Genomic DNA, 23,082 nt, shown 5'->3' with positions numbered 1-23,082 from the left:
GGGCACCGGCAAGGTTGACACAAAGGGGTTAAAGTTAAGTCGAGCTTTAAGAAGATGGGGCCTCTATATAAAGTTGAACAAGACGTCTGGGGCCCTCACAAAACCTTTTTTGGCCTCGACAGCGGCAACCCCAGCCTCCCTCCTAACGTCCTCCGCCTTTGGGACCAAGCGGGAAGCTCACGTTAGTGGCAGCCAAGGAGAGGGGTTGGCCGTGCCAGGAGTAAAAAGGGAGGGGAGGGGAAAAAGCAAGTTTCGCCCACCCCACGTTCGGGCGGAGGGGCGGGAGCTGCGCGTCCGGGCCTGGCCAAGCAGAGTCTCGGGCTCTGTGCATCTCTTCGGGAGCGGCGCGGGAAGGATGCTCGTCCGCAGGGGCGCGCGCGCGGGGCGCGGGATGCCGCGGGGCTGGACCGCACTCTGCTTGCTGAGTTTGCTGCGTGAGTATGGGCCGCGCGCCCGGCCCGGCCGACTTGGTGGCGGGGAGGGTCGACGCTCTCCCGGAGGCAGAGCGCGCAGAGCCGAGTTAGGCGGAGCGAAGGGACCCCTGCTCCACCCCACGCCCCCACGCCCACGGCTGCTCCTGGCTTGGTGGGACCGGGGCCGCTTGAACCGAGCCCCATGGGGACTGGTGCCTCCGCTGGGAATGGGTGGGGGTTGGACGCGCCGGGAAGGCGACCACACTGTGAGCGTGAACTAGCCCAGGTGTAAACCGGAGGGCGCGCCGGAGGCTTCCCAGAGTCAATGAGGCTCAATCGAGTTGTCTCTGAAGTAAAAGCTCTTTGAAGATGCCAGTGTCCTTTCGCGTTGCCAAAGGTGCAGAGTGCAGAGTTGGAGCCAGAACCAGGAGAGAGGGGAGGAGAGAAGCAGGAAAGTTTCGTGACTGATGGTTGATTCAGAAAGCTGCGGCCTGAGCCGGTTCCTGGGAAGAGAGCGGTTCCTGGGAAGAGAGCGTTGGTGCCCACCGACCACTAGGACAGGGGGAGCCAGAATTGGACATTCAAGGAACCGGAGCGAAGCCAACCTGGGATGAGGCCCCAGGTCCGAGGTCCAGAGGCCCAGGAGGCAGGCTGAGTTAGGTGACATGGGGAGTTTGGAATGAAGAACAGTCCGTGAAAATATTCTTGCATTTAAGATCGGAAAGCTAAGTTACACTCCGTCTTCTGACACCTTCTTCTCCATTCCACTGGAGAGAAGGCACGGGGTAGATGGAGTTTGTTCTGTGCCCTGCCTTCCTCTCCCCATGCAGCCCCTCACCCTGGCACAAACTCAAACTTGTTACATTTTGGAGTTTTCTTCCCCTGCCCTTCTTCTCCAAGTTCTAAAACTAGTGGACAGATCAGCAGACTGGTGGACACTCCTTTGCTTATCCACGTCCGCCCTGACTTCTTAAGCTCTTGCTCTCACTTTGGTTAAAAAGAAAAATTAGTAGGCACTCAATAAATATTCATTCATAATTGCTTTCATTTGGGGATAACATTCTCTCCATCTCATCTCATTGTACTTAGAAGGATTTAAACATTGTAAGTTATTCTCCCTTTGGCTCAAGATTCTGCTACCAGGCCTCTAGGGCTCCCAATTCCCTACTCTTATTGCATCCTAAAGGCCACCCACCACGGCCCCCCAGAGGGACCTGGGCCAGCCAGCTAGGCCTCTTTGCTCTCAGTCTCCTCTGCTGTCCCCCTTTGGGTCCACCCAGTTGGAGAGAGACCCCAGGCTGGAGAAAGCTCTAAGTAAGGCTCTGGGTTGACCTGTTTGGCAGCCCCAGACATGCCCTTCGGGGCAGGGAAAAAACTGTCACTAAGGTGTCCGTTGAAGCCCTAGAATGGGGAACTGCCCTGGGGGCTGGCTGCACCTCACAATGGGGTGAGTTGACCAGCGGCTCAGATTCCTATCCGATGCTCCACTCTCCTTTGGCTTCACAGCTCATGATGACCTGGTCCTGGGCCGAGTGAGGCCCACCCTTTTCTTATTTCCTCAGCTGGCCAGTCTCAGTCTCGCCTTGGCCTGCAGCAGTGGGGATGGGGAGAGCGATTTAACCTCTGCAAAACCTTGGGCAGATATGCTGAGAATTTCAGTGTCTCCGCTTTGGGGATGAGCAGTGGGGCCTGGGTCCCTATGTTCAATCTTGCCAGACTGCTAAGGCCAGTGTGTAGCTTTATGCATTCCCCAAGAGCTTTCTACGGTTTGTTTTTATTTAATAGTAGGAGTCATTTTCTATTATGTTGTGGGGTGACTGGAATGAGTGAGTGACTCTACCTTGAAATGCTAACAAAGGAGCATTGCAGAAATTCTGTGCTATTGTTACTGTGAACTTTAGGGCAGAAGAGGGTTCTCTGGTTTTCTCCTCACTGACCCTGACAAAGAGCTTTGTTCTGGGAAGGTCTTTTTTCTGTCCCTGTGAGAACTTGGCCTGGGCTTGGGTACAGCAGCCAACCAAAAGTGGACTTTCTCTGTTGGAGATGGGGTGGCTCTGGGTGGTGACCAGAGTCAGGGTGGGCGTTGAGAGGCCACCAGGTAGCACTGCCACACCACCAGCTGGAAAGAGAAATCTTTCAGGTAATCAGGGAACCCCATTTGTCAGGCCCAGGGTATCTGTTTCCTCCAAGCCCTCCAAGGCTGTCCTTCCTCTTTCCCTAACAAGTCCCACCCCTTCACATTCCTCTTCTTCCTTTGGGTCCTTCGTGTCTGCTGACCCCACACCCATATCCTGTCTGGGGCTACGTGTAAGAGGGGAAAAAAGAAAAGGGAAAAGAATTTTATCAGATATTTTCCGGAGGGGAGAGGACTCCACCCTTTGACTCTCTGCCACATGGCGACCAAGAAGGAGCAGCCTTGGGACCTCTGACTAATTCCGTGGTCCCCAGTTCTCCCCCTTGTAGGGCCAGCCCAGCTGGCATAGCCTTTGCAAATGCAAATCTTCGGCAACATTCCTGTTTGACTGATAAAAAGAGCCTGGGCATCTTTTTCTTATCCCTTTGGCTCCACCTCCTGGGCCTGTTCATTCACTAGTTCTCATCTCCTTCCTTCTGTGAGTCTTTGTCTCCAAAAGCTCAGAGCAAGAAGTGCCAAACTGCAACAGATAAACTCAGGCTCAGAGTCTTACAAAAACAAATCAAAAGGAGCAACAAATTCCACTTCTTACCGTCTCACTGCCTGATTTCCTTTAGATCCTGGGCAGGAGGGCCTGGGATTACTTTCAGAGCTGGATGGTTACCCAGTTCCACCCTTAGGGTGCCTGGGCCTCCTTCTCCCATTGACTTTGCTGGATGTCACTAAATGGCCCCGAGTGTGGGGAACTGAAAATGTGAAGGTGTGGAAAAAGAATAAAACACACCCTCCAAAAGAAAATGCTTGGAGTCGCCAGGGCAGAATTTCCATATTTTTCTGGGCTTTGACTTCCCTAATGAGAACATTCTCTTCCTTCCTCAGCTAAGAAATAAAAACACAGTATCTACGATTTTTAGTCCCAAGAGCCCTAGACTTTGCTAAGGAGAAAGACGCATGCATCTTGGGAGAATGCGATACAAATGAATAGGGATGTATACCAGGGTGTACTTCCTAGGACCTACACTCTGGAGCCCACTGAAATGAATCACTTCCCTTTGGAATACAAAGGAAAAAGCCTCTGGCTTCATTGGGAAGTTTGCTCCTGGTTTAAGAGGAAAAAAACCCCAAAGAACCCACCACTGATACCTTCTTAGCAGAGCAGCATCTCTAGGTAGCCAGCTCCATTATTTAAGAAAATGCCTTAATGAGTCTTTGGGTGAAAAAACCTAGACCCCTGGACAAACCTTTGATGTGCAGTGGCAGACAGGAGGCTGAATTGCTGAGCATGATAAAATAAAGTAGAACTTTGTATTTGATGGGCCTTAGAGACAAAAGGCTAAAGGACTCCAGAGGCCAGGAGAGCATAGAGAGAGGAGGGGAGGTGCTCGGAGCAGTAGGGAACAGTAGTGAGTGGAGGGTGGAAAAGACCTGGCTGGGAAAATTCCTTATGGTGTGGCCCAGCTGCTAAGCATAGGAATGTCTAGCCTAGGGTTTCAAGATTATGCCTTTGTCTCTTCTGGGCTGTGCTGTAATCTCCCTCCATGATCTCAAACCTTCAGTAAACATGCACTGGCCTTGTAACACTGTTAGTGGTGCTCTGGGGTGGGGTGGGGGGGAGTAAAGGAATGGGTGTTTGGCAAGCCCATGGTGCAGTAGTGTAGAACGAGAACTCCTGCAGCCTGAGGACAAAGAGGCACAGAGCTGTGAAACAGGGGTCGGTGGCAATTAGGAAAATGGAGAAAGAGGTGACTGGGAGAAACGTAGGCCCCCAGGGAAAGCTCAAGATATTGGGGTTCCACAGGAAGTGGATGGCGGCCAAGACATGCTATTTGAATATTAAAGGGGAGTCTCAGTCCCCTGGAAACACTCAGGCCACAGACAATTTTTTATGCTCACACCTCAGCTTAGCCTCTGCAGTGTAGGAAGGCATCAGCCCAGTTCTTTGATCTAGTCCAACATGACCCAAACCCACCGAGACCCATAGCAGGGATGCTTCCTGAATGCTCCCAGGAAAGATGGGTGGCTCACTATCTCCCAGAGTAGTTCATTCTATTTAAAAAAAAAAAAAAATCCCATGATTATTAGCTTTTTTTTATACTGCAGTGAAATTAGCCTTTATATAGCTTCTAATTATTAACTGCAATTCTATTCCTTAAACTCTCACAGAATTAATCTGATCTTTCTTCATGACAATCCTTAACAACCTTTCTCGTCTGCTCCACTAGATTATAAGCTCCTTGAGGACAGGGATTTATTTAAATTCTAGTGACACCAACACCTAGAAGTAGAAAGGTATCTTCTCTTAGCTTGTGTTCTGCACAGTGCTGAGTTTGGTGGCGCTTCGGGAAAATAAGAATGAATGAATGAGTGAAATGAATCTTGAAGAAAGGTACTTATTCTCTCTCCCCAAATTCTTCCTTTCTGTATCAAAAATCAGCAAATTTTTTCTGTAAAGGGCCAGATAGTAAATATTTTAGGCTCTGGAGTCCATATGTGGCCTCTGATGCATACTCTACTTTGTTTTATTTTACAACACTTTAAACATGTAGAAGCCATTCTTAGCTCACTGGCCAAACAACACACAGCCCATGGGTTGGATTTGGTCCACCAGCTATACTTGCCAACCCTTGATCCAGATGAAATAGCACTAAGCCCTCAACCATATGACTTGGTTTCTAGAACTTTCCTAATTCTAGTTGTCCTCTCATGGGCACTCCCTTAATTAAATAAAGTCCCTCTTAAAATATAGCATTGAGTGACACGGTTCTACATAGAGGTGGTCAGTGTGAACACTCCTGATGCAGTTGCCATTCAACCCAAGTGCTTATTGTGAACTCAGAGGATTGTGCTCAGTGTCCTGAGTAATACAGACAAGTATGAGAGATGATTCCAACACTCAGGAAACCTATGATGTAACCGAGGTGACAAGACCTATACTCAGGAAACAGCATATATGATCTTGTGCCAGATAAGTCATGGAGATATGTGTCTTAAGGTCTCTGAGAGGCAGGAAAAAAGGGACCTGTCCTAAAGATAACCACTGTTTCTTGAGCATTTACCAGACAGGCAACTGCTTTACACCCCCCATCTCCTTTATTCCTCTGAACAACAAGGAGGTAGGGACTATTTTTATCTCCATTTTACAGGTGAGGTATAGAGAGGTGAAGAAGCTTCCCGAGGCCATGCAGCTAGAACTTGGTAGAGGAGCCTTTCAACAAGGTCCAATTACAGAGCCCGAGCTCTTTGTTTTGAGACTCTCCTGTCTTCTCATCAACCATCAACGCAGGCTGTGGGCTCCCAGCAGAGGCCAGCTTGTTCCTTCTTCCTAGTACTGCATCTAAGATACCCAGGATCTCCTCCAAGAAACTCCTCTTGGGCCAGGTGCTAGAATTTGAAAGGATGGGCAGAACGGTGCTGACTGGCTAGGAGATAAGAAAACAGCACCAGCAAAAACTAAAACTCAGAGGGTCTGTGAAAAACAAGACCAAATATAGGGGGAAAAACCTTCTCCTAAAGTATAGGAATTTAGTAATTTAGGTAGCAGAACTTTCTGGATCTCTGAGGATTTGTAAACCCCCTTTAAAGACTAAAAGAATCTTTAATTTACTAATTGTAGGTAGAAATCTTTTAAAAACATATTACATATGTTTCTGCTTTCTTAGTGTATCAGGAAAAAAAGGGCTCTAACCTTCAGACTCAGATGTATCATGAAAATAATTCGGTTATGGTGCAACTCAGTGGCATTGTTAATGCCTATGAAGGTGTATATTTTCATTTACTCCTACCATAAATGGTTCCAGACTAGTGTGGTTTTTGATACTCATGTCTGTTTTTCATTTATTGCTGCTTATTCATTTTCAACTGTTGCTTCTCCTTATTATTTGCTTCTCCTTATTGTTTGCTTCTCCTTCTAATTTTTAGCTTTAGCTAGGATATCAGATAAACAAGTTTGTTAGAATTATGTGTAAAACGAGAATAATTGCCTCTGAAATAAGTACCTGTAAGTTAAATGTGTGACTTTTACAACATGAATTTTGTGACTTCTATTTGGCTTCTTGGAATCCTCATCTTGCTAACTTCCTGATACCTTGTCTCCTTTTGTCCCAGGTTCATGGGTTGAGATCAAGTAGGGTAGGTAGGGGCAAATAGGGTACTTAGGGAGACACAGTTAATAAAGATGGAGTGAGAAGTAAACAACAGAAGATAGCCTTTCATTCAAATTTAAATTGTAGTATAGTGCTCTGTTGGGTTGCGGGTAAGGGCTGTTCTTCCAGTCTAGAGTGGAATGGGGTAGAGGTTTCATCGATTGTCTCTTGGATCTGGCTGGTAGGCTGCTATGACTTCCATACAGAGTCAGGGATAAGAAGCTCAGATAAAGAAAGATCAGAATTGGATGGTTTAATGCCATCGGTGTGGGGGGGAATATAGGATAAGAACAAATCTGTGGTCAGTCTTGATTCTTGTAAATGTCATTCCTCCAAGACCCATCTCTTCAAGGGAGCACGAGAAAGGGAGCCCTAGAGACTGTGAAAACAAGAGACTCCAGTCTCTACTGACAGCCTCTGTGCTGCAGTGTAGGTCAGGATTGGCCCCCAGGGCTCTGCCAAGGTGTCCCCTTGCCCTACACCAGCTCATATGTACCCCATTGCTCAGCCTTGCCTTTCTGCCTTCCCTCTTTGTCCTGTTTCTCTAGGGTCTCAGAGGCTTCCCCACTCACCCTGGGCTCAGGGACATAAATCTGAGATTGGGGTTCCCTTTCCATTTCCAGACAGATCCTGCAACCTGTTCCTCAGTTCTTGGCTGAGGGGTGGGTGGGAGGGGGCAGCCGCAGCCGGGAGCCTGACCCTAGTGGCTCAGTAGCTGGCCTGGGTCCAGGATTGCTTCACTCATCTGGAACAGGCATGTCTGTCCTCAGAGCTAGCAGCAGGTCTCTCTTCACATCTGGAAAAGTTCAAAACTGTTTGTCTGGGTGAAGGAGGCCCTGGGAGAGGGGGTTCAAAAGCATGACATCACCTCAGCCAGGCCCAGCTTTCTCTGGGGAGAGAAGAGGGCTGGGCCAGGTTGGGCCAGATGGGATTCCCAAGAATTGATGTATTGGTGGGAAGAAGAAAAAAGGGTGGGCAGGAAGAGTGATATCAAGGGGGAGTTCCAGTGTTGCCTTGGAATGGTACCTTGAGAGGCTGGTCCTTCAGTTCAGTGTCCAAATGTTCCCACCACCTGCCCCCTGCACTGAACTCATACCTTAGGGTCAGATTGCTGAGAGGGACTTATTTAAGGACAAAAGAAGACTGGATCTGCTTCCCCATCTATTTTATTTTGATAAATCCACTCCCCACCCGCTACTGCCCCCTATCCCAGCCAGACAGGAGCCCATACTTTTCTCTCCAAAATATGGAAGATGCATCCGATCCTTAGTAGTTTGGACCCCCTGACCCTCTTGCTACTTCTACTCAAGAGTCAGCTAAACCTCAGTGGCCCCATTGCTCCTTGCCCTGCATGAATGATGGCCTTCCCTCTTGGCCAAAACCCTGGTGATCCAGGTTCTTATCTCTAAAACAGAGATAGTAATATCACTTGTTCCTCCTGCTCACTTGCCCTATAATTTTGAGATATGAGTTTTGTACTCACCATGAGTATCAGCCTACCTGCAGCAGGCTGGAAAGAGAGGCAGATGAGGGAGAGTGAGACTTGCCACCACCTTTAGGGGAAACTTTTGGCCTCAGGTTCATTGCCTTGAAACTAATGCCTAACTTCCACCTTGATGCTGAGGAAAAGAAGAGGTGTCATTTTGCGCTGCTAATTACCCAGAAACTTCTGTAAAATACAGGCCTAGATTTCAATCAGAAAAGTTAGAGACAAGCTTTAGGGTGGCCTGGGACCCTCAGTTGCCTTTCCTTGAGGATGCTACTGCCGGGTATGAGCTCTGAATACCAAGTCTACCCCTAATATTTACAGGGCTCAAGCTAAGAATACAATGGAGGCCCACATATTATATGTTTAAATACTTCAAAGTTATAAATCAGGCCAACCATATGGTAAATAAAATATCTTCTATCCTCTTACCTTGAAAAACTTACCTTCATGGCCACCTGGAAGGCCAGATTTGAATTTAGGACTCTCAGAGCCTCAGAGTTCAATGCCACAATGTGGCTTAGCAGGAAGAGGTGGTCCTTGGCCCTTGCCTACCCTCTTCTCTTCTTCTTACTCATGGCTCTGGTCCATACTGTAAGGGATCTTGCATGAAGACAAGGGACACCCCACCTACAAGGTGGGGTTAGATCTTAAGCTCTAACCCTTCTCCCTGCAAACAGCCACCCATTGGCCACCCTTGGGCCTTGGAGGCACACACCCTGGTGCTGCAGTTCACCCTTGGAGGGATGGACTGAGAGAAGAGGCCCATGCAGGTCCTCAAGTGAGCAAAGATCCATTGGGGCAAGAAGTTCTAGGACTTCTGGTCCCAACACGTGATCCAGAAGAGAGGGTACACCTCTGTTGGCCCCATGGATTCCTCGTAGCTTGGGGACAGGGAGGGCAGGAAGAGGAACAGAGTGTAGGCTCTAAAGTGCAGGGTCCAGACAGGTAGCTTCTCCTTCCTGGGTCTAAGGGTGGTACTGCTGGGTACCACAGGAAACATGGAAGGGTAAGAACCTGCAGGAAAATTTTCAGAGAATAACTAGTTCCAGGAACGTTATACTATAGCAACGTAACATTTGTTATCTCATTGATTTTCCCAATAATCCCTGTAAGGAAAGACCCTCACTTTAAAAATTAGTAAACTGAGACACACACACATTAAATTACCGAGTTATTGACAGAGCCAGGACTAAGCTCTCTGTTCCCAGGACGTTTGTTGAGAAACCAAGCCTTATGCTCTCTAGTCCATCAGCTAGATTCCTAGGTCGGAGCTTCCCGAAAGAAATCTTGGGGTTGCTAGCTGCAGTTCCTCAATAAAAGGAAAGAATGAAAGGATTTGGGGAATGGGGGAATCTAGGGATGATAGAATATTTTTAAAGGATTACATAGAGACAGTGTCAATCTGGTGATTATTCCAAGAGTTAATACATTGGCTGAAGAGAAGGATACATTAAAAAGGAAATAGAGGCACATCTTTTCCCACATTTTAGATCTTGGCAATATTTATTCAGGTGTAATTTGAAATTTTAATATTTTACTTAGCATGTTATGAGCATTGCCTCATATTCTCATGCTGCTATAGTTGTTGCATTTTTTTATTTGCAATGATTATGGTATGTTAAGTGCATATAACATCTATCCTATTGTAATTCATTTAGTTGCTTGCAACTTTTCCCTCCTATAAATAATACTATACTAGATGCTTAGTGCATGCAAACTTTTCCTTCTCTCTTTCCTTAGGAAAAATCTAATGAGAAATTAGTCACATGTCCAGGAGGATATTCTTGTTCTGCTCTGTTGCCAGGGGTGGCAGGGGATGTTCTAGATGGATTCTACCTAAAGTCAAGAAATTGAATCAGGTGATGCCATGAGGCTCCAGGATGATTTGGGTTCTGATATTTCTTCTTTGTTTCTCTGTAGCCTCTGGGTTCACAAATACAGAGAGCTTGACTACTACTGCCACAAAGTCATCTACCCCAGGAATATCTTCAACTGTCCCTACAACTATACCCAACCAGGAAAGCACAGTATCAAGTACTTTTGGAAACATCAGCCTCTACGCTGTCTCTCAGGACAGCAATGGGAGCACAGCAGCCATCTCAGGTAAAGAGTGTTTGTCTCAGGCCCCAGAAGGACGCTGCTGGCACTTGGGTAAAGTATTAGGATATTTGCAAATACCCCCACCCTCTATTTCCCACCACAGATGGAAACATACAAGCCACTTTTAATAGTGGCTTGAGTATCGTGCTTAGGGTACACTGAAGTAAGTGCTAGACAGTTCTTCCTGTAGTGACAGCTTTCTCAAGTCAGCGCCTTGGCTGCTGATCCTGATTTGTAATGCTCCTTGTACTGTTTGAGTTCAGCTTAGTGATAAAATAAGGATCTGATGAGGACTCTGTAGAGATCTCTGATCTCTTCTAAGTGAAGCAGACTGTGTACAGGCTCAAATTGGGGGTCTTTGACATCTCTAGGGTGGACCAGTTTCCAGTTCAGTTTCAGAGTCCTGAGGGCATCTCTAATACATTCTATGATTATAGCTATGGTTCCAACAGCTGGCTGGAAATGAGTTGGTAAGGGTTAAGACATGAAGTAACTCTTAACTCCCCAAATTCCCTTTTCTGGGTTGAAGTCTGTGCCTATGTCAATGAACTGAGATGTGTTTGTGTATGTGTGTGTGTGTGTGTTTATGCCAATGTGCATATATTCACACTTCTGTTTTGGTCAATTCCAGAGCCTACAGTCAATTTCACATCTACCTCTGGAATCACCCCAGTCCCTGGAACCATGAACTCTTCTGTCCAGTCACAGACCTCTTTAGCCACCACAGTGTCTTCTACCCCCATCAACTTTACAACTTCAGAGATGACCTTGCAGCCCAGCATGTTACCTGGAAATATTTCAGATTCCCCATACAATAGTACCAGCCCTGTGACATCTCCTACTAACCCCTATACATCATTTTCTCCTATCCCAAGTACCATCAAGGTGGGTGAATCAGGCCGAAAATGACAGATTGCCCCCTCACTTCATATGTATGCAAGCTCTCTCTTCCCCTTAACCTCTGCTTATCCCAACCAATGAATTTGGGTCATATAGGAGTTAGCATGAAAAATGTGCAGCATAAATATTGCTGGAAGGGATAGAAAAGGGAGGAGAGGGGTAGAGTTGGGTAGCAAGGCTGATCTGTGCCGTGGGTACTATATTTCTAGGAAGTAAAGAGTAAAGAGGATTCTCAGAAATCCATCTAATTCTCTATGGTTCTTTCCAGTACCTCTTGGTCTAATCTTTGACTAGGGTACCACTCGCCTTTGGACATATTTGGAAACCATCTTCTACTTAATGGCGCTGCTTTTCCCAAAATGTTTAAGGCAAATACCATTTCCTGTATGCAAGAGGGTTTGGTGGTATGCCAGGAGTAGAGAGGCAGTGAGGAACTAGGCAGACCAGGGATGTTGAGCTCAACCTGCCTTTCTCAGCCTTGGGGCCTGTGGCTATCAACAGCTTTCAGCAGGAAGAGTAGAAAATGTGAGGGCATGGAGTCTGGGGGCAGGCATGGGGGACCTGCCTGATTTCTGTTTTTAAAGGAGCCAGAATAGAAAGTCCTAAGGGACCAGGAGGAAAATGAGTGTCACCAGGATCTGCCTGGTCACCTCATGATCTGTTTCCCTGCAAGTGTGTAATTCACTGGAGGGAAAACAGCTCAAAGGGGAAAAGATCCTCCCCTCTTCCATTTCTGCGCCATCCAAGCTAATGTTTACCAAGGTCACAAATAGCTGCTTGCCTGCAAGCCCAGGCTAGTAACAAAAGTTTTGATTATCTGACGGGTTAGGAAGTGAGGTAAAAGAAGAACATGACATAAATTTCTAGTCTCCTAACAAAATGTTTAAATTTCCTTTCTTTAAAGCCTCTTTAAAAAGTATCTCACAGAAATCAAACCAGAAAAGAGGTGGGGAAGAAATGAGGGGCAAAGATGCTGGCTTATTTACTTCGTTTTTGTTTTAATACAGGGAGAAATAAAATGTTCCAGAGTCAAAGAAGTGAAATTGACCCAAGGTATCTGCCTGGAGCTAAATGAGACCTCCAGCTGTGTAAGTCAAAGCCCCCAATTCCTTACCCGCCCCTCTCTTCCCAAAATTCCTTCTGAATGTCCTGAAGGCAAGTCTTGGACTAACTGACTTGGGAGGGGGTGGGGGCAGTTTAGCATGGACAGGCTACTTTGAATACTGAGCTTTGGATTTAAGGAATGAGAGGCCCCATCTGGTGGACAAAGAAGGCAAAGACAATTTTATTTAAATTTACGTTTTCCCTCCTCTATTGTACATTTTATATATATATACTTATATATATATATATATATACATATATATATATATATAAGTATATATATAGTCATATTTAAGTTTGCTTTTATATTAAGAAAGTTCTTCATGAAATATAAACTAGTCACCTAAAATATCAATTTATTTATTATCATTTTCATATAACTCTTTAATATACAAAGAATTTTTTTGCTGTAAATGCTGCATTCTCCATATAACCATTTCCCCTAGCATTATTTATTGCATGATCCTCTCCTTTATTGATTGGAATGCTTCCTTTAGTTTGTATTAAGTTTTTATATATCCTAGGGCATATTCTTCAGAGAGATTTTATTTGTTTAGTCTGTCTTTTTTTTTTTTGCCTGTTTTAAATTTTTAAATGATTATACTTTTATATTACAGCACTTTTAATATCCAGCCAAGCAGGTTTTTGCTTATTACACTATAAAAATGTAAGGCATTTTTCATCTATTCTTTTAGAAAAACTTTAGAAACACCTATTCAAGATTCAAAAAAAACCACAAAACCATTAAAATTTTAATTGGAACTGCTCTAAAATCCCTCTATTTTTTTCTGGTTTTCTTTGGTATTGTTCAGTATCTTCTTTTTTTAGTTTTTAAAATGTTTTTTCCTTAGGTTTTATGGATTTCTTAAGGTTTATTTATAATATAGATTTTCCATGATATATTCCAATTGATTTTTCTGGTATATTGGAAAGTTCATTGAGTTTTTAATATCTTGGGTCTAGTCATTTTCTTTAACTTGTTTATTAATTCCAGGAGCTTTTTAGCTGATTATTTTTCATTTTTAACATAAGCTATTGTGTTATTTCTCATAATATGTTGCTTTTCTCCTTCTTTTTAGTAGTTATGCCTCTTCTTTCAGTTTCATGTCTTATTGCATTGGTAAACTGTACAGCATGGTGTTAATTTTTAATGATGATAGCAGACCTCCTTGCTTTGTTTTAGTAAATCCAATTTCCTGACAGTAACAATTTCCTGGATGAAGGATAAGAAGACAGGAAGAATGGTATTTACTCATAGAAAAAAAAAAAACGTTTTCTTACAAGGTGGGAATCCATTTAAGGGAACCATATATATGATGTGTGACATTCATAGATTGGAAAGAGCCTGAGCAAATACTGTAGTCTATGGAGGGCATTAAGTTACTTATTTTGTCCACTCTGACTATTGGTATCGTATTCATGATTATCAGTTGGGTCATTGTGACTCACAGGTCTTTTAAAATAATACCTAAGAAAATTATTTAACTTACAATTTTAAAAAACAACACAAATTTTGAAGACATAGGTTCACACAATGGAATAACTAAGTGCAATCTGCAAAATAGTTAAGCATGAATATACAATGTACAAGTAACATTCTGTGTGTTTCTGACGCTGATTTTCAACTCTAGTCATTTAAAAAAAATTTTTGCCCAACACTTTGCTAATTATAGCCAAGAAAAATGACCATCTTCTCTCTCTCTTTCTTTTTGTATCATCTTGGTTGAGCACTTATTTTCTTGTGCATCACAGTGGTCTGTGCCAGAATGCTAATTCTTTGTACGAATGATTTAGAGCTAACTGCAGAGGATTCATTCTAAATGTCTGTTCGCTGCTCTTCAAAGTTCACATTTAACGAGGGTCATTGTACAAGACAAGTGCCAGAAACTTAGTGCTACTCCAGAAATAACTCCTCTTTCTGTGCTGCAGTCTCTTTCTCTCTGAGGTCTTTACTGTCTACTCTATTCTGTGCCACAGCTAAGGTCTGCACTCTACTCAATTTGGAGAGGATCTGCAAGTAGGGATGTGAAAAGATAGCAATTCCTCCAATATCCTAAAGAAGGCTTCTGCACTGCCCATGATGAATCAACTCTATGGCAGCACCTGTGTAGTGCTATTGTTTTCCTTTTTCTTCCACCACTGTTGATACCCCTGTCTTCCTGAGGGTTCCTCTTCCCCAACCCCCAAGGAGCATTGCCTCCCAAGGTAATTTTCCTCAGTCAGCAATCCTTGTTCCAGAATTTTTGGCCACAGCTCCTGATTGTGTCCCAGATTCCTTTTCCTTGAGTCCTACTGCATGCTTGTCTGATAATCAATCTGTTCCAAAGTGGTGTAGTGTCTTCTAATTTTCCTTAGGTTGCATTTGTACCTTTGGTGTCAGAGAGCCTTACCACACTGGTTCTAATCGAGGGAAACTCAGGCCTAATGAGAATCATGAAAGACGTGGGTTCCTCTAACATCACATCCTTGAGTACTTATGTAATGTTGTCATGCTCTTCCATCTAGTATATTCCCATAACAGAAGTATGCATGCATTATTCTCAGCTATGCAGACACTCATTTTGCACTGGTACATAGTGAGTATCCAACCTGTTAGCTCTTGCTATGGGGATTATTTAGGCCTGTCTTCTGTACATGCATTCTGTAGACATTTCTATCCCAACTACTCTCCTTTTGCTCCTCATCCGTCACCTCTAGGCAGAAATCACCTATTTCAGCCAGAGGGGGGGAAGGTAATCCCACACTCTTGTCAAGCACCTGTTAACACATCTCAGAATCTTCATTAGCAGAACGTGCCACCCTATATCTGACTTTCATTCTCTCCGCTGCAATATCAGGTTAATTTAGTTTTTGTGGTTGTGGTTTCCCACATAATTTCCAAACTGTGAGATTACTTTATTCTCTTATGCTATAGCTATTGGTCCAGGGGAATCTACCAAGGAATCATTTTAATGGTGGTAAAATACACATAATATAAAAATTTACCATTTTAAGTGTACAGTTCAGTAGTGTTAAGTACATTCAGATTGTTGTACAATCAATCTTCAGAACTCTTTTCATCTTCCAGAACTGAAACTCTCCACCCATTAAACAACTCCCCAGTCCCCCTTGCTCCCAGCCCCTGGAAACCATGATTCTACTTTCTGTCTCTATGAATTTGACTGCTCTAGGTACCTCATATGAGTAAAATCATATAGTATTTATCTTATTGTGACTGCCTTATATCACTTAGCCTAATGTCCTCAAGGTTCATCCATGTGGTAGCATGTGTCAGAATTTTCTTCTTTTTTAAGGCTGAGTAATATTCCATTGTATGTTCATACCCCATTTTGTTTATCCATTCATTCACCTATGGACACTTGGGTTGCTTCCACCTTTTGGCTATTGGTAATAATGCTGCTATGAGCAATAACATTATTATTGTTAATAATGCTGCTCTGTTCAAATATCTCTTCAACACTCTTATTTCATTTCTTTTGGGTATATACCCAGAAATGGAATTGCTGAATCATATGGTAGCTCTATTTTTAAAATATTGAGGAATCACCATACTGTTTTCCACAATAGCTACACCATTTTATTTTCCCAGCAACAGGGCACAAGAGTTCCAGTTTCTCCACATGCTCACCAATACTTTTTATTTTCTGCTTTTTTGATAGTAGCCATCTTAATGGGCATGACGTGTGTTTGATTGGCATTTCCTAACAATTAATGATGTTGAGCATCCTTTCATGTGCTCACTAACCATTTGTATATCTTCTTTGGAGAAATCTCTATTCAAGTCCTTTGCCCTCCAGTTTGTTTTTCAGAACTACCTTTCTTCAGAAACACATATGTTTATATGCAGAAGTTGTATTTTCTCCGCTAGCTCACATCACCCTTGTTCTGTCACATTTACTTCATTGGAGGCAGGCTGCCTCCGGCCTCCAGATAATATCCCCAGCCCTCGCCTTCCTTGCCCTCTGCCCCAACACTAAAGGTCAGTTTCCATGCAGAAAAAATAACTTACAGACGGAGGACTGATGAAGACAGTGTGTCTTCTGGAAAGAGCCTGAGATCTGGGACAGCCTAACTTTTGGTCAGCTGCCCACTTGTGTGACTTGTAACAGGTCCTTTAATTACTCCAGTCTCTATATGAAAATAGGTGTTTTAGCTGCATTGTCAAACTCACACCACAGTCAATAAATTTATTGAAAGAGAGGGTGGGAGGGACAGAGAGAGAGGCGATTTAGCCTAGAATCTTAACATTGGGAAATATCTTAACGTTCATTTAGAAAAATACCTGTCCCTCTCTCTCCCAGCTCCAATACTTAATGTGCTTCTTTAACATGTTAAGAGTCTTTGCAAAGTTTGAGAATGCTACTCTAGAAAGGTTAGGTGGTTTTATTATGATTATTATTTTTACAAAGTAACATGTGCAAGCAGATGTAGTTAGGGGTCCACCAATCTGATTCTCATGAGCAAAATGGTGAGGCTGTGGCTTCCTCCTGCCCACTCTCCCATGATGTCTGCCCACAGCCTCCCTTGGGGGAGGATGTTTATTTCAAGCATCCGGAGGAGCATTGTGCTTTGTTCAGGATCCACCTGCTCCTCTCCAGGCCCAAACACAATTCACTGATGCTGTTGGATTCCAGAGTGGGAGGGAGGCTGGCCACTCAATTCCCTTGAACTGAGTCCAAGAAACTAAACAAGGGGTGGAGGGACCCTGTGTAGAAGCCAAACCACTTGGGATGTTAAGACGAACAACAATTCACTGAGTTCTTGTTTGTTTAGTGTTATGCTTCATGCAGTCCGGGTTCAAAATTATGTAATGTACACCCACTCCCCCCACTAAGAAGTCTTATAGTCTAGTCACAGAGAAATGACAGTAGCAGTAAGGCAGAATGTGATTAAACATCGAAGTGTGGACAGTATAGTCTATGAGGTATTGCTATTATTAATAGTAATAGTAACAGCTGCCATTTATCCAGTGCCCATTTGGTTCCAAGCACCTTGCCAGGCACTCTTCATACAGCAGCTCTTCAGTCACCACCCCTACTGAGTCTTCAGCTGAGGAGCCTGACACTCAGATGAGTTGCATGACTTGCAAAGAATCTAGTTAACAGCAGAACAGGGGCTGATACCCAGTCTAATGGAAGATAGGACTGGCTTCACTGAGGAGGTGAGATGGAATTGAGTCTTGAAGGATGGGAATCCAAGGGGGAAAGCCATGTTCTTCATTGCAACCAGGGTTGTGAAGGTCGCAGGCTCACACACTCCTGGGCTTCCTCGTAGTGCTACCCCCACTCCCAAGGCCCTTTCCTGCCAGCTTCTCCTGCATACATGCTACCCATTCTTCAAGACCTATTTCAGGATGCTTCTGATAACCCCACACCAGATGTATGCTCACCCTCCTTTGAATGTCCATAGCAGTTGTCTGTGCCTTTCTTAGGGTTCTTACCATGTAACTAGCTCTGTTACCTCTTAGTCTCTTTGTGCCTCAGTTTCTTCATCTATAAAATGGGGAGAATAATAGTATCCATCTCGTAGGGTTGTGTGAGGCCTAAATGAGTCACCATGCATAAAGCACTTAAAGTAAGGCCTGAGACATAGGAAGCATCGTTTATCTTAATGGCCATGCATATACAGTGAGAGCTCTGACCATGTGGAATTCATTGCCACACCTGTCCCCCCCGACCCCCCGCCCCCATACCTGACACACGCGCAGAGGGTTTCACACAGTGTCTCATATTCGGATCCTGATCACTGTCAGAACAGCTGAATCTGGTTGAGGAATAGCTTCCTAGGACTCAGCAGACTGAGGAGGTGCCGCCTTGTTCGGCTTGTTTAGATTATGCAGGAGCCCTGTCCCTCTGCCTCTCTCAGTAACGAGACACATTTCAACCAGAGACACTTCAGAAGCCCAGAATCATCCAGGCAGGAGTTTCCCTCCTCCTCATCCAGAAGGCGCGGTGCTGGGGAGGGTGAGGTGCTCACGGAGAGGCAAGGTAAGGCTCTCCAAAGGGACATGAGCCCAGAGAGGAAGAAGACTGCTGATCACATCAAATGTGGTGCCCAGACTCCCCACAGCAAATGCTGTTGTGAAGAGCCTCTATCCAAGGACTTCCTTGGACACCTGCATCATCTATCCTTTTCCTGAGGGAGAAGCAGCCGTGGCCTGAGAATTCATTTCTCTGTAACCTTGGCTCTTGGGGACCTTCTGAGGCTACCGTTGGATTCTTCTCTCTGTGATCTGGAGGTTAGGTAGCCCTGCTCTCTGGCCTCCCCAAAGCCTTGAATTCCAGCTGGCAGGAGAAAGCTGGACGTGAGGCCAATCTTGACCTTGTCTTGTGCAGGAGCAAAGGAGCCTGGGTTTTCCTGCCTTGGGCCATAGCAGTAGGAAAATACCCAGGCTGCTTTCCAAGCTGGGAGGGCCCTCTGGCCTTGCCCTAAGGAACAGTCCTGCTCCACAAACAGGAAGCTTTCTTCTCCACGGAGGCTCAGTTCTGATGCCCCTCACACGCCCCAGCAGTTTTCCCCTAACAGGAAAGCTGTCAGAGCCGTTCAGGCATTTCCTCCCCTGCCATCTGCCATCTGGACAGAGGAGAAAGTCTTGGTTTTAATTCCTTTTCTGTGCAGGGGAGGCCACTCCCTTTAGAAGGCTATTGGAATAAATCCTGGAGGTCTGAGCACAGGGTGCTGGAGGGACACAGTCAGTGATTCCAATTCATCCCTTTTCTGGGACTCAACTGTTGAAAAATAATCAGAGTTTGTCTTCTGAGTCTGAGTGCCTGAGTCCTATGTCAGCAACCTGGAGCAATCTGTCACTCTCATGTAAAACTGGGTTCCATGTTTCTAATGGGAAAGGGGAATGGAAGACTAGACAAGAACACCACTTGAGTTTGAGCCGTGCTCTTTGTGAGACCCCTTGGAGAGTAAGAGGGAAGGGACCCAGGATCCCATTGCGTCTATAGTCATAAATTTGTTCTCTATTCCTCACCTCCCTTAGCTTTTCCTTCAATATTTGGGGCTATTGTAACCTTGAAACAGAGGATTTTCTCTTCATTAGTATTGCATTATTAATATTTTCTGTTATTGGTAATTTCTTTTGAATTTAATTTGAATAGTATATGTTTACATGGGCAATCCTTCAGTAAGATGATGTTTCCTAAATTCATTCTCTGGCATCTTGCAGTGCCACCTAAGACCACCTTTTGGTCCTGGAAGATTTTGGAGTTTTTATCTTATTGTGTTTTTGCACATAAGAAGTTTGCAAGATTTTTTTCTTCAGTTGGAATTTTAGAAAAAAAGGATTCTTCTTGTTTTCAGGGTAATAGTGTGACTTTAATCAGAATTATTGCCTGAGACTCCGGATGCAGTTCAGAGTATACTAGTAACCTCATCTCCTTCTCACCATTTTTCTCTGTCGTCCCAGGAGGAGTTTAAGAAGGACAATGGAGAGGAACTGACCCGAGTCCTATGTGGGAAGGAGCAGGCTGAGGCCAGGGCGGGGGTGTGCTCCTTGCTCCTGGCCCAGTCTGAGGTGAGGCCTCACTGCCTGCTGCTGGTCTTGGCCAACAGAACAGGTAAGGGGCACATCTGTCTTGAAGTCTAGGGAGGGAGAGGGGCTGAGGTTAGAGGAATCCTGGGTAGAAATCAGGCATCTTCACTCAGAGAGCACACGTGCTAGGGAGCAGGGCTATGCTGACTTTGGGAAAGACCCTCCTGAGATATACCCTCACCATCAGAGCATCTTCTAGAATAGTACAGAATGAGCTGTTCCAGCTTCTAGATCCAACAACCTCTGTTTCTAATTCTAGAACTTTCCAGCAAGCTCCAACTTCTGAAAAAGCACCAGTCTGACCTGAAAGAGGTAAGCTCTCTGAGATGAGGGGTCCCAGGGGAATTCACTGGAGCAGGGGAGAAAGTAATTATCTTCTCCAGACCTGCCCTTCCTACCTCTCCACCCTTCTCCAATAGTCCTTTCCCTTCTATGTTTGAAACAAAATTTTACAGTGCAGCCTAATTAAGAGATTCCAGTCTTAAGTCCTGTTTAGAAAATCCCTGAGGTCCATGTCTTCTTGGGTTTATTCACTGTTGAGTCACATACAGGGTCTAGCATGGACTGGGCCCCTTGTCTAGAACCCATGTTCCACAAATGACAGGCTCTCTTTTCTGTCTCTTCTCTTCAAGCTGGGCATCCAAGGCTTCACTGAACAAGATGTCGGGAGCCACCAGAGCTATTCCCGAAAGACCTTGATTGCACTGGTCACCTCGGGGATCCTGCTGGCTGTCTTGGGCACCACGGGCTATTTCCTGATGAACCGCCGCAGTTGGAGCCCCACAGGAGAAAGGCTGGTCAGTTCTAGGGTCCAGGACAAAGAAAATGGGAAGCTAGGTCTCCTGGGGAGGTCCATAAATGTCATGGTGGGGGAGGAGAAATACCAGAAAAGGCACTTCTGTGCCCTCACACGGGAATATGCGTGTATGCACATTACTGTATCCATGGACAAGTCAAAACAATATATAGCAGATTGGGGAGGGGGCACTGACTGGGGCTCTGGTCCCTGTGGTAGCAGGTGGTTCGTGTCATCTATTTATTATTTTCCCTGGGATAGTTTAGCTGGGTACAAACCAGAACAGGCTGCTAAATCAGCCACTTATTTGCAAGCATGTTAAAAGCCCACGGGCACCAAGTGGCTCATAAGGGGACACATGGAAGGAAAATGTACTCTTGACGTGTTCTGCATGAGAGAGGACAAGGCCAGGGTTTGACTTTTGGCCTCTGGCCCTTTAATTCCTCTGGGGAGGTTATTGCACCCTGGGGACTGCCTAGTTTCTGGCGGGAGCTGGCTCTTGAACTGCCGTGGCACGGTGTGGTGCCTCTCCTCTGTCCTTTCTCCTCTAGGAGCTGGAACCCTGATCGCTCTTCAGGAAGACAGGAGTCTGCACATGCAGCTGCAACCTCCATCTTCCCCTCCTACTTCCTTCCTCTTCCTCCCATCCCCCTTCCTGCTGCCCTGCTTACGAGATAATGCTCCTTTATTTATACACCATCTAGGGCGAAGACCCTTATTACACGGAGAACGGTGGAGGCCAGGGCTATAGCTCAGGCCCTGGGGCCTCCCCTGAGGCTCAGGGAAAGGCCAGTGTGAATCAAGGGGCTCAGGAGAACGGCACCGGCCAGGCCACCTCCAGAAACGGCCATTCAGCGAGACAACACGTGGTGGCTGACACCGAACTGTGACGGGGGCGAGCGGGCGGGGCGAGACTGGGCAAAGTCTGGGGAAGGAGCCCCTCCCTGCACCTGAGCACGTGCTGTCTCCCTGCTGGAGGAGCCTCCCTCACTCTCCACCCTTTCCCACTGCACACCCCCTCGGAGGCCGTTCCTGGGACCCTGCCCTGTTCCAGGCCAAGGGGTTCTCGCCGCCTTGGGGAGAGACAGGTAGCTCCTGCCCTTTCCACATTCAGCTCCCTGCACCCAGCTTCTGGGCTGCTCTGCGTAAAGGTGTGATAGGGAAAGCCAAGGTGCAGAGAAACTCCCTCGGGGGGTTGATGGTCTTGCAGCTTCCACACAGGGTCCCCTTCCCTCCCCCTCCTCTCTGCCTCATTATAGGAACTCCCAGGGGAAAGCACAGGCTTTTCTGGGCTGTAATTTCCTCCCAGGAGACTTTGCCTTTTACTCTTTCTTCGTTATATTTTCTTTCTTTACTTTAGGGAAACCAAAAGCAACCCCTTTCACCTGCTCCTTTGTAATGATATAGACAGAAAATCATGTTGTCTTAAACCATCTCCCTCATTCCCCCTCTAAGGCACTGTGGATTCCGTCACCAGCTCCCCTCTTGCTCTCCAAGTTCCCTGAGCTCCACAGGCCCCGCCCCCCTCCCCCCCCCCAAGTTTTAGAACAATGTCCTGTGTCTGTGTGTTTGGGGTGCATGGACACACATGTTCATAAATGGGCACACACATGGGCACAAATGGGTGAGGGCACATAGCTTGGCCCTCATCTCTGCGGGGCCACGCAGAGCTTCTGCTTGGGGTGCTGTTTCTCCCTGTGGCTCAGAGTGGACAGGACCGTGGGACCAGATCTCTGAGCCGTGCCTCTTGACCTGTGTGCTTCTGAGGAAGACTCTTGCGCTGAGGCTAGGTTCTGACCTTAACCTCTGTCTCAACGGCTTCCTCCCTCCTCTCCCTGACTCCTGGGTTGAGCTGTGGCCTCAGCCTCCCAGCAGACTTCCTTTCTGTCTCTGCCTTCCCAACCCTTAATCCTTTTACTGCTCTGCAAACCATGTGGTCAGGGCCCCAGCACATCTCCAGAGGACCCTCACCACCAGCCACCTTTTCTGTGAGTGACCCAGGTCCTGTTTTTGTTTCTGTTTTTTTCCAGAGGGGTGAAAAGGGATCCTGGTTTCAATGACGGTTGGAAATAGAACTTTCCAGAGATAGGAAGATGGGGTGGATTTTTTTTTTTTCTGAATAAAAAATGGTGTGTGTAAATACTGTAATTAAAGTGATACTGAAACATATCTGTTCTGTGGTTCTGTCCCAGCCGGGTGTGCCTGAAGACCAGAGCAGCGGTCTCCCCATGAGACCTGGCCAGACTACGCAGGGACCCGGTAGGGAGGGGCTAGCCAGGGAAGAGGTGGGACCAGCTCAGGGGACACAGGTACCAACAGGATGCTGCTTGTTGTCTAAGCCTACTAACTACTCCCCTCTCTGGGGGGAGACAGGGATGCTCTCAGGGAAGCTGATGTTTCTAGTCGTGGAAAGAAAAGCAGGCAGAATGCAGCGGGGCCTTCAGGATGGAGGGTGCTGAGGACT

At 45.9% G+C, this 23,082-nt stretch overlaps 1 protein-coding gene across 4 annotated transcripts; it reads left to right on the top strand.

The window, feature by feature from the left end:
- Positions 1-260: 260 nt before the first annotated feature.
- Positions 261-22,787, top strand: CD34 (CD34 molecule). 4 transcript variants are annotated; one of them, XM_082384205.1, is made up of 8 exons: positions 261-434; positions 10,099-10,281; positions 10,910-11,163; positions 12,186-12,266; positions 19,697-19,847; positions 20,082-20,134; positions 20,455-20,619; positions 22,649-22,787. In XM_082384205.1, exons 1-8 carry the CDS (start codon positions 356-358, stop codon positions 22,676-22,678), a joined length of 996 nt encoding a protein of 331 aa, XP_082240331.1. In that variant the 5' UTR covers positions 261-355; the 3' UTR covers positions 22,679-22,787. The 4 variants fall into 4 exon arrangements, with proteins under 4 accessions (XP_082240331.1, XP_082240332.1, XP_082240329.1 ...); XM_082384206.1 differs by having other exon boundaries at positions 262-434; positions 21,170-22,787; XM_082384203.1 differs by having other exon boundaries at positions 263-434; positions 21,323-22,787.
- The last annotated feature ends 295 nt before the right edge of the window (positions 22,788-23,082 follow it).

This window comes from Balaenoptera borealis, assembly GCF_965194805.1.
Source record: "Balaenoptera borealis genome assembly, chromosome: 1".
Lineage (NCBI taxonomy): Eukaryota > Metazoa > Chordata > Mammalia > Artiodactyla > Balaenopteridae > Balaenoptera > Balaenoptera borealis.
This window is presented reverse-complemented; position numbering and strand designations above follow the sequence as displayed.

What these genes read in the sequence shown, in the direction of transcription:
- CD34 (XM_082384203.1), top strand. Translation starts at nt 356, where the DNA reads ATGCTCGTCCGCAGGGGCGCGCGCGCGGGGCGCGGGATGCCGCGGGGC. An exon ending in TAAATGAGACCTCCAGCTGT is followed by an intron (nt 12,267 to 19,696) that starts GTAAGTCAAAGC and finishes CTGTCGTCCCAG; the next exon opens with GAGGAGTTTAAGAAGGACAA. An exon ending in GCCCCACAGGAGAAAGGCTG is followed by an intron (nt 20,620 to 21,322) that starts GTCAGTTCTAGG and finishes TACACCATCTAG; the next exon opens with GGCGAAGACCCTTATTACAC.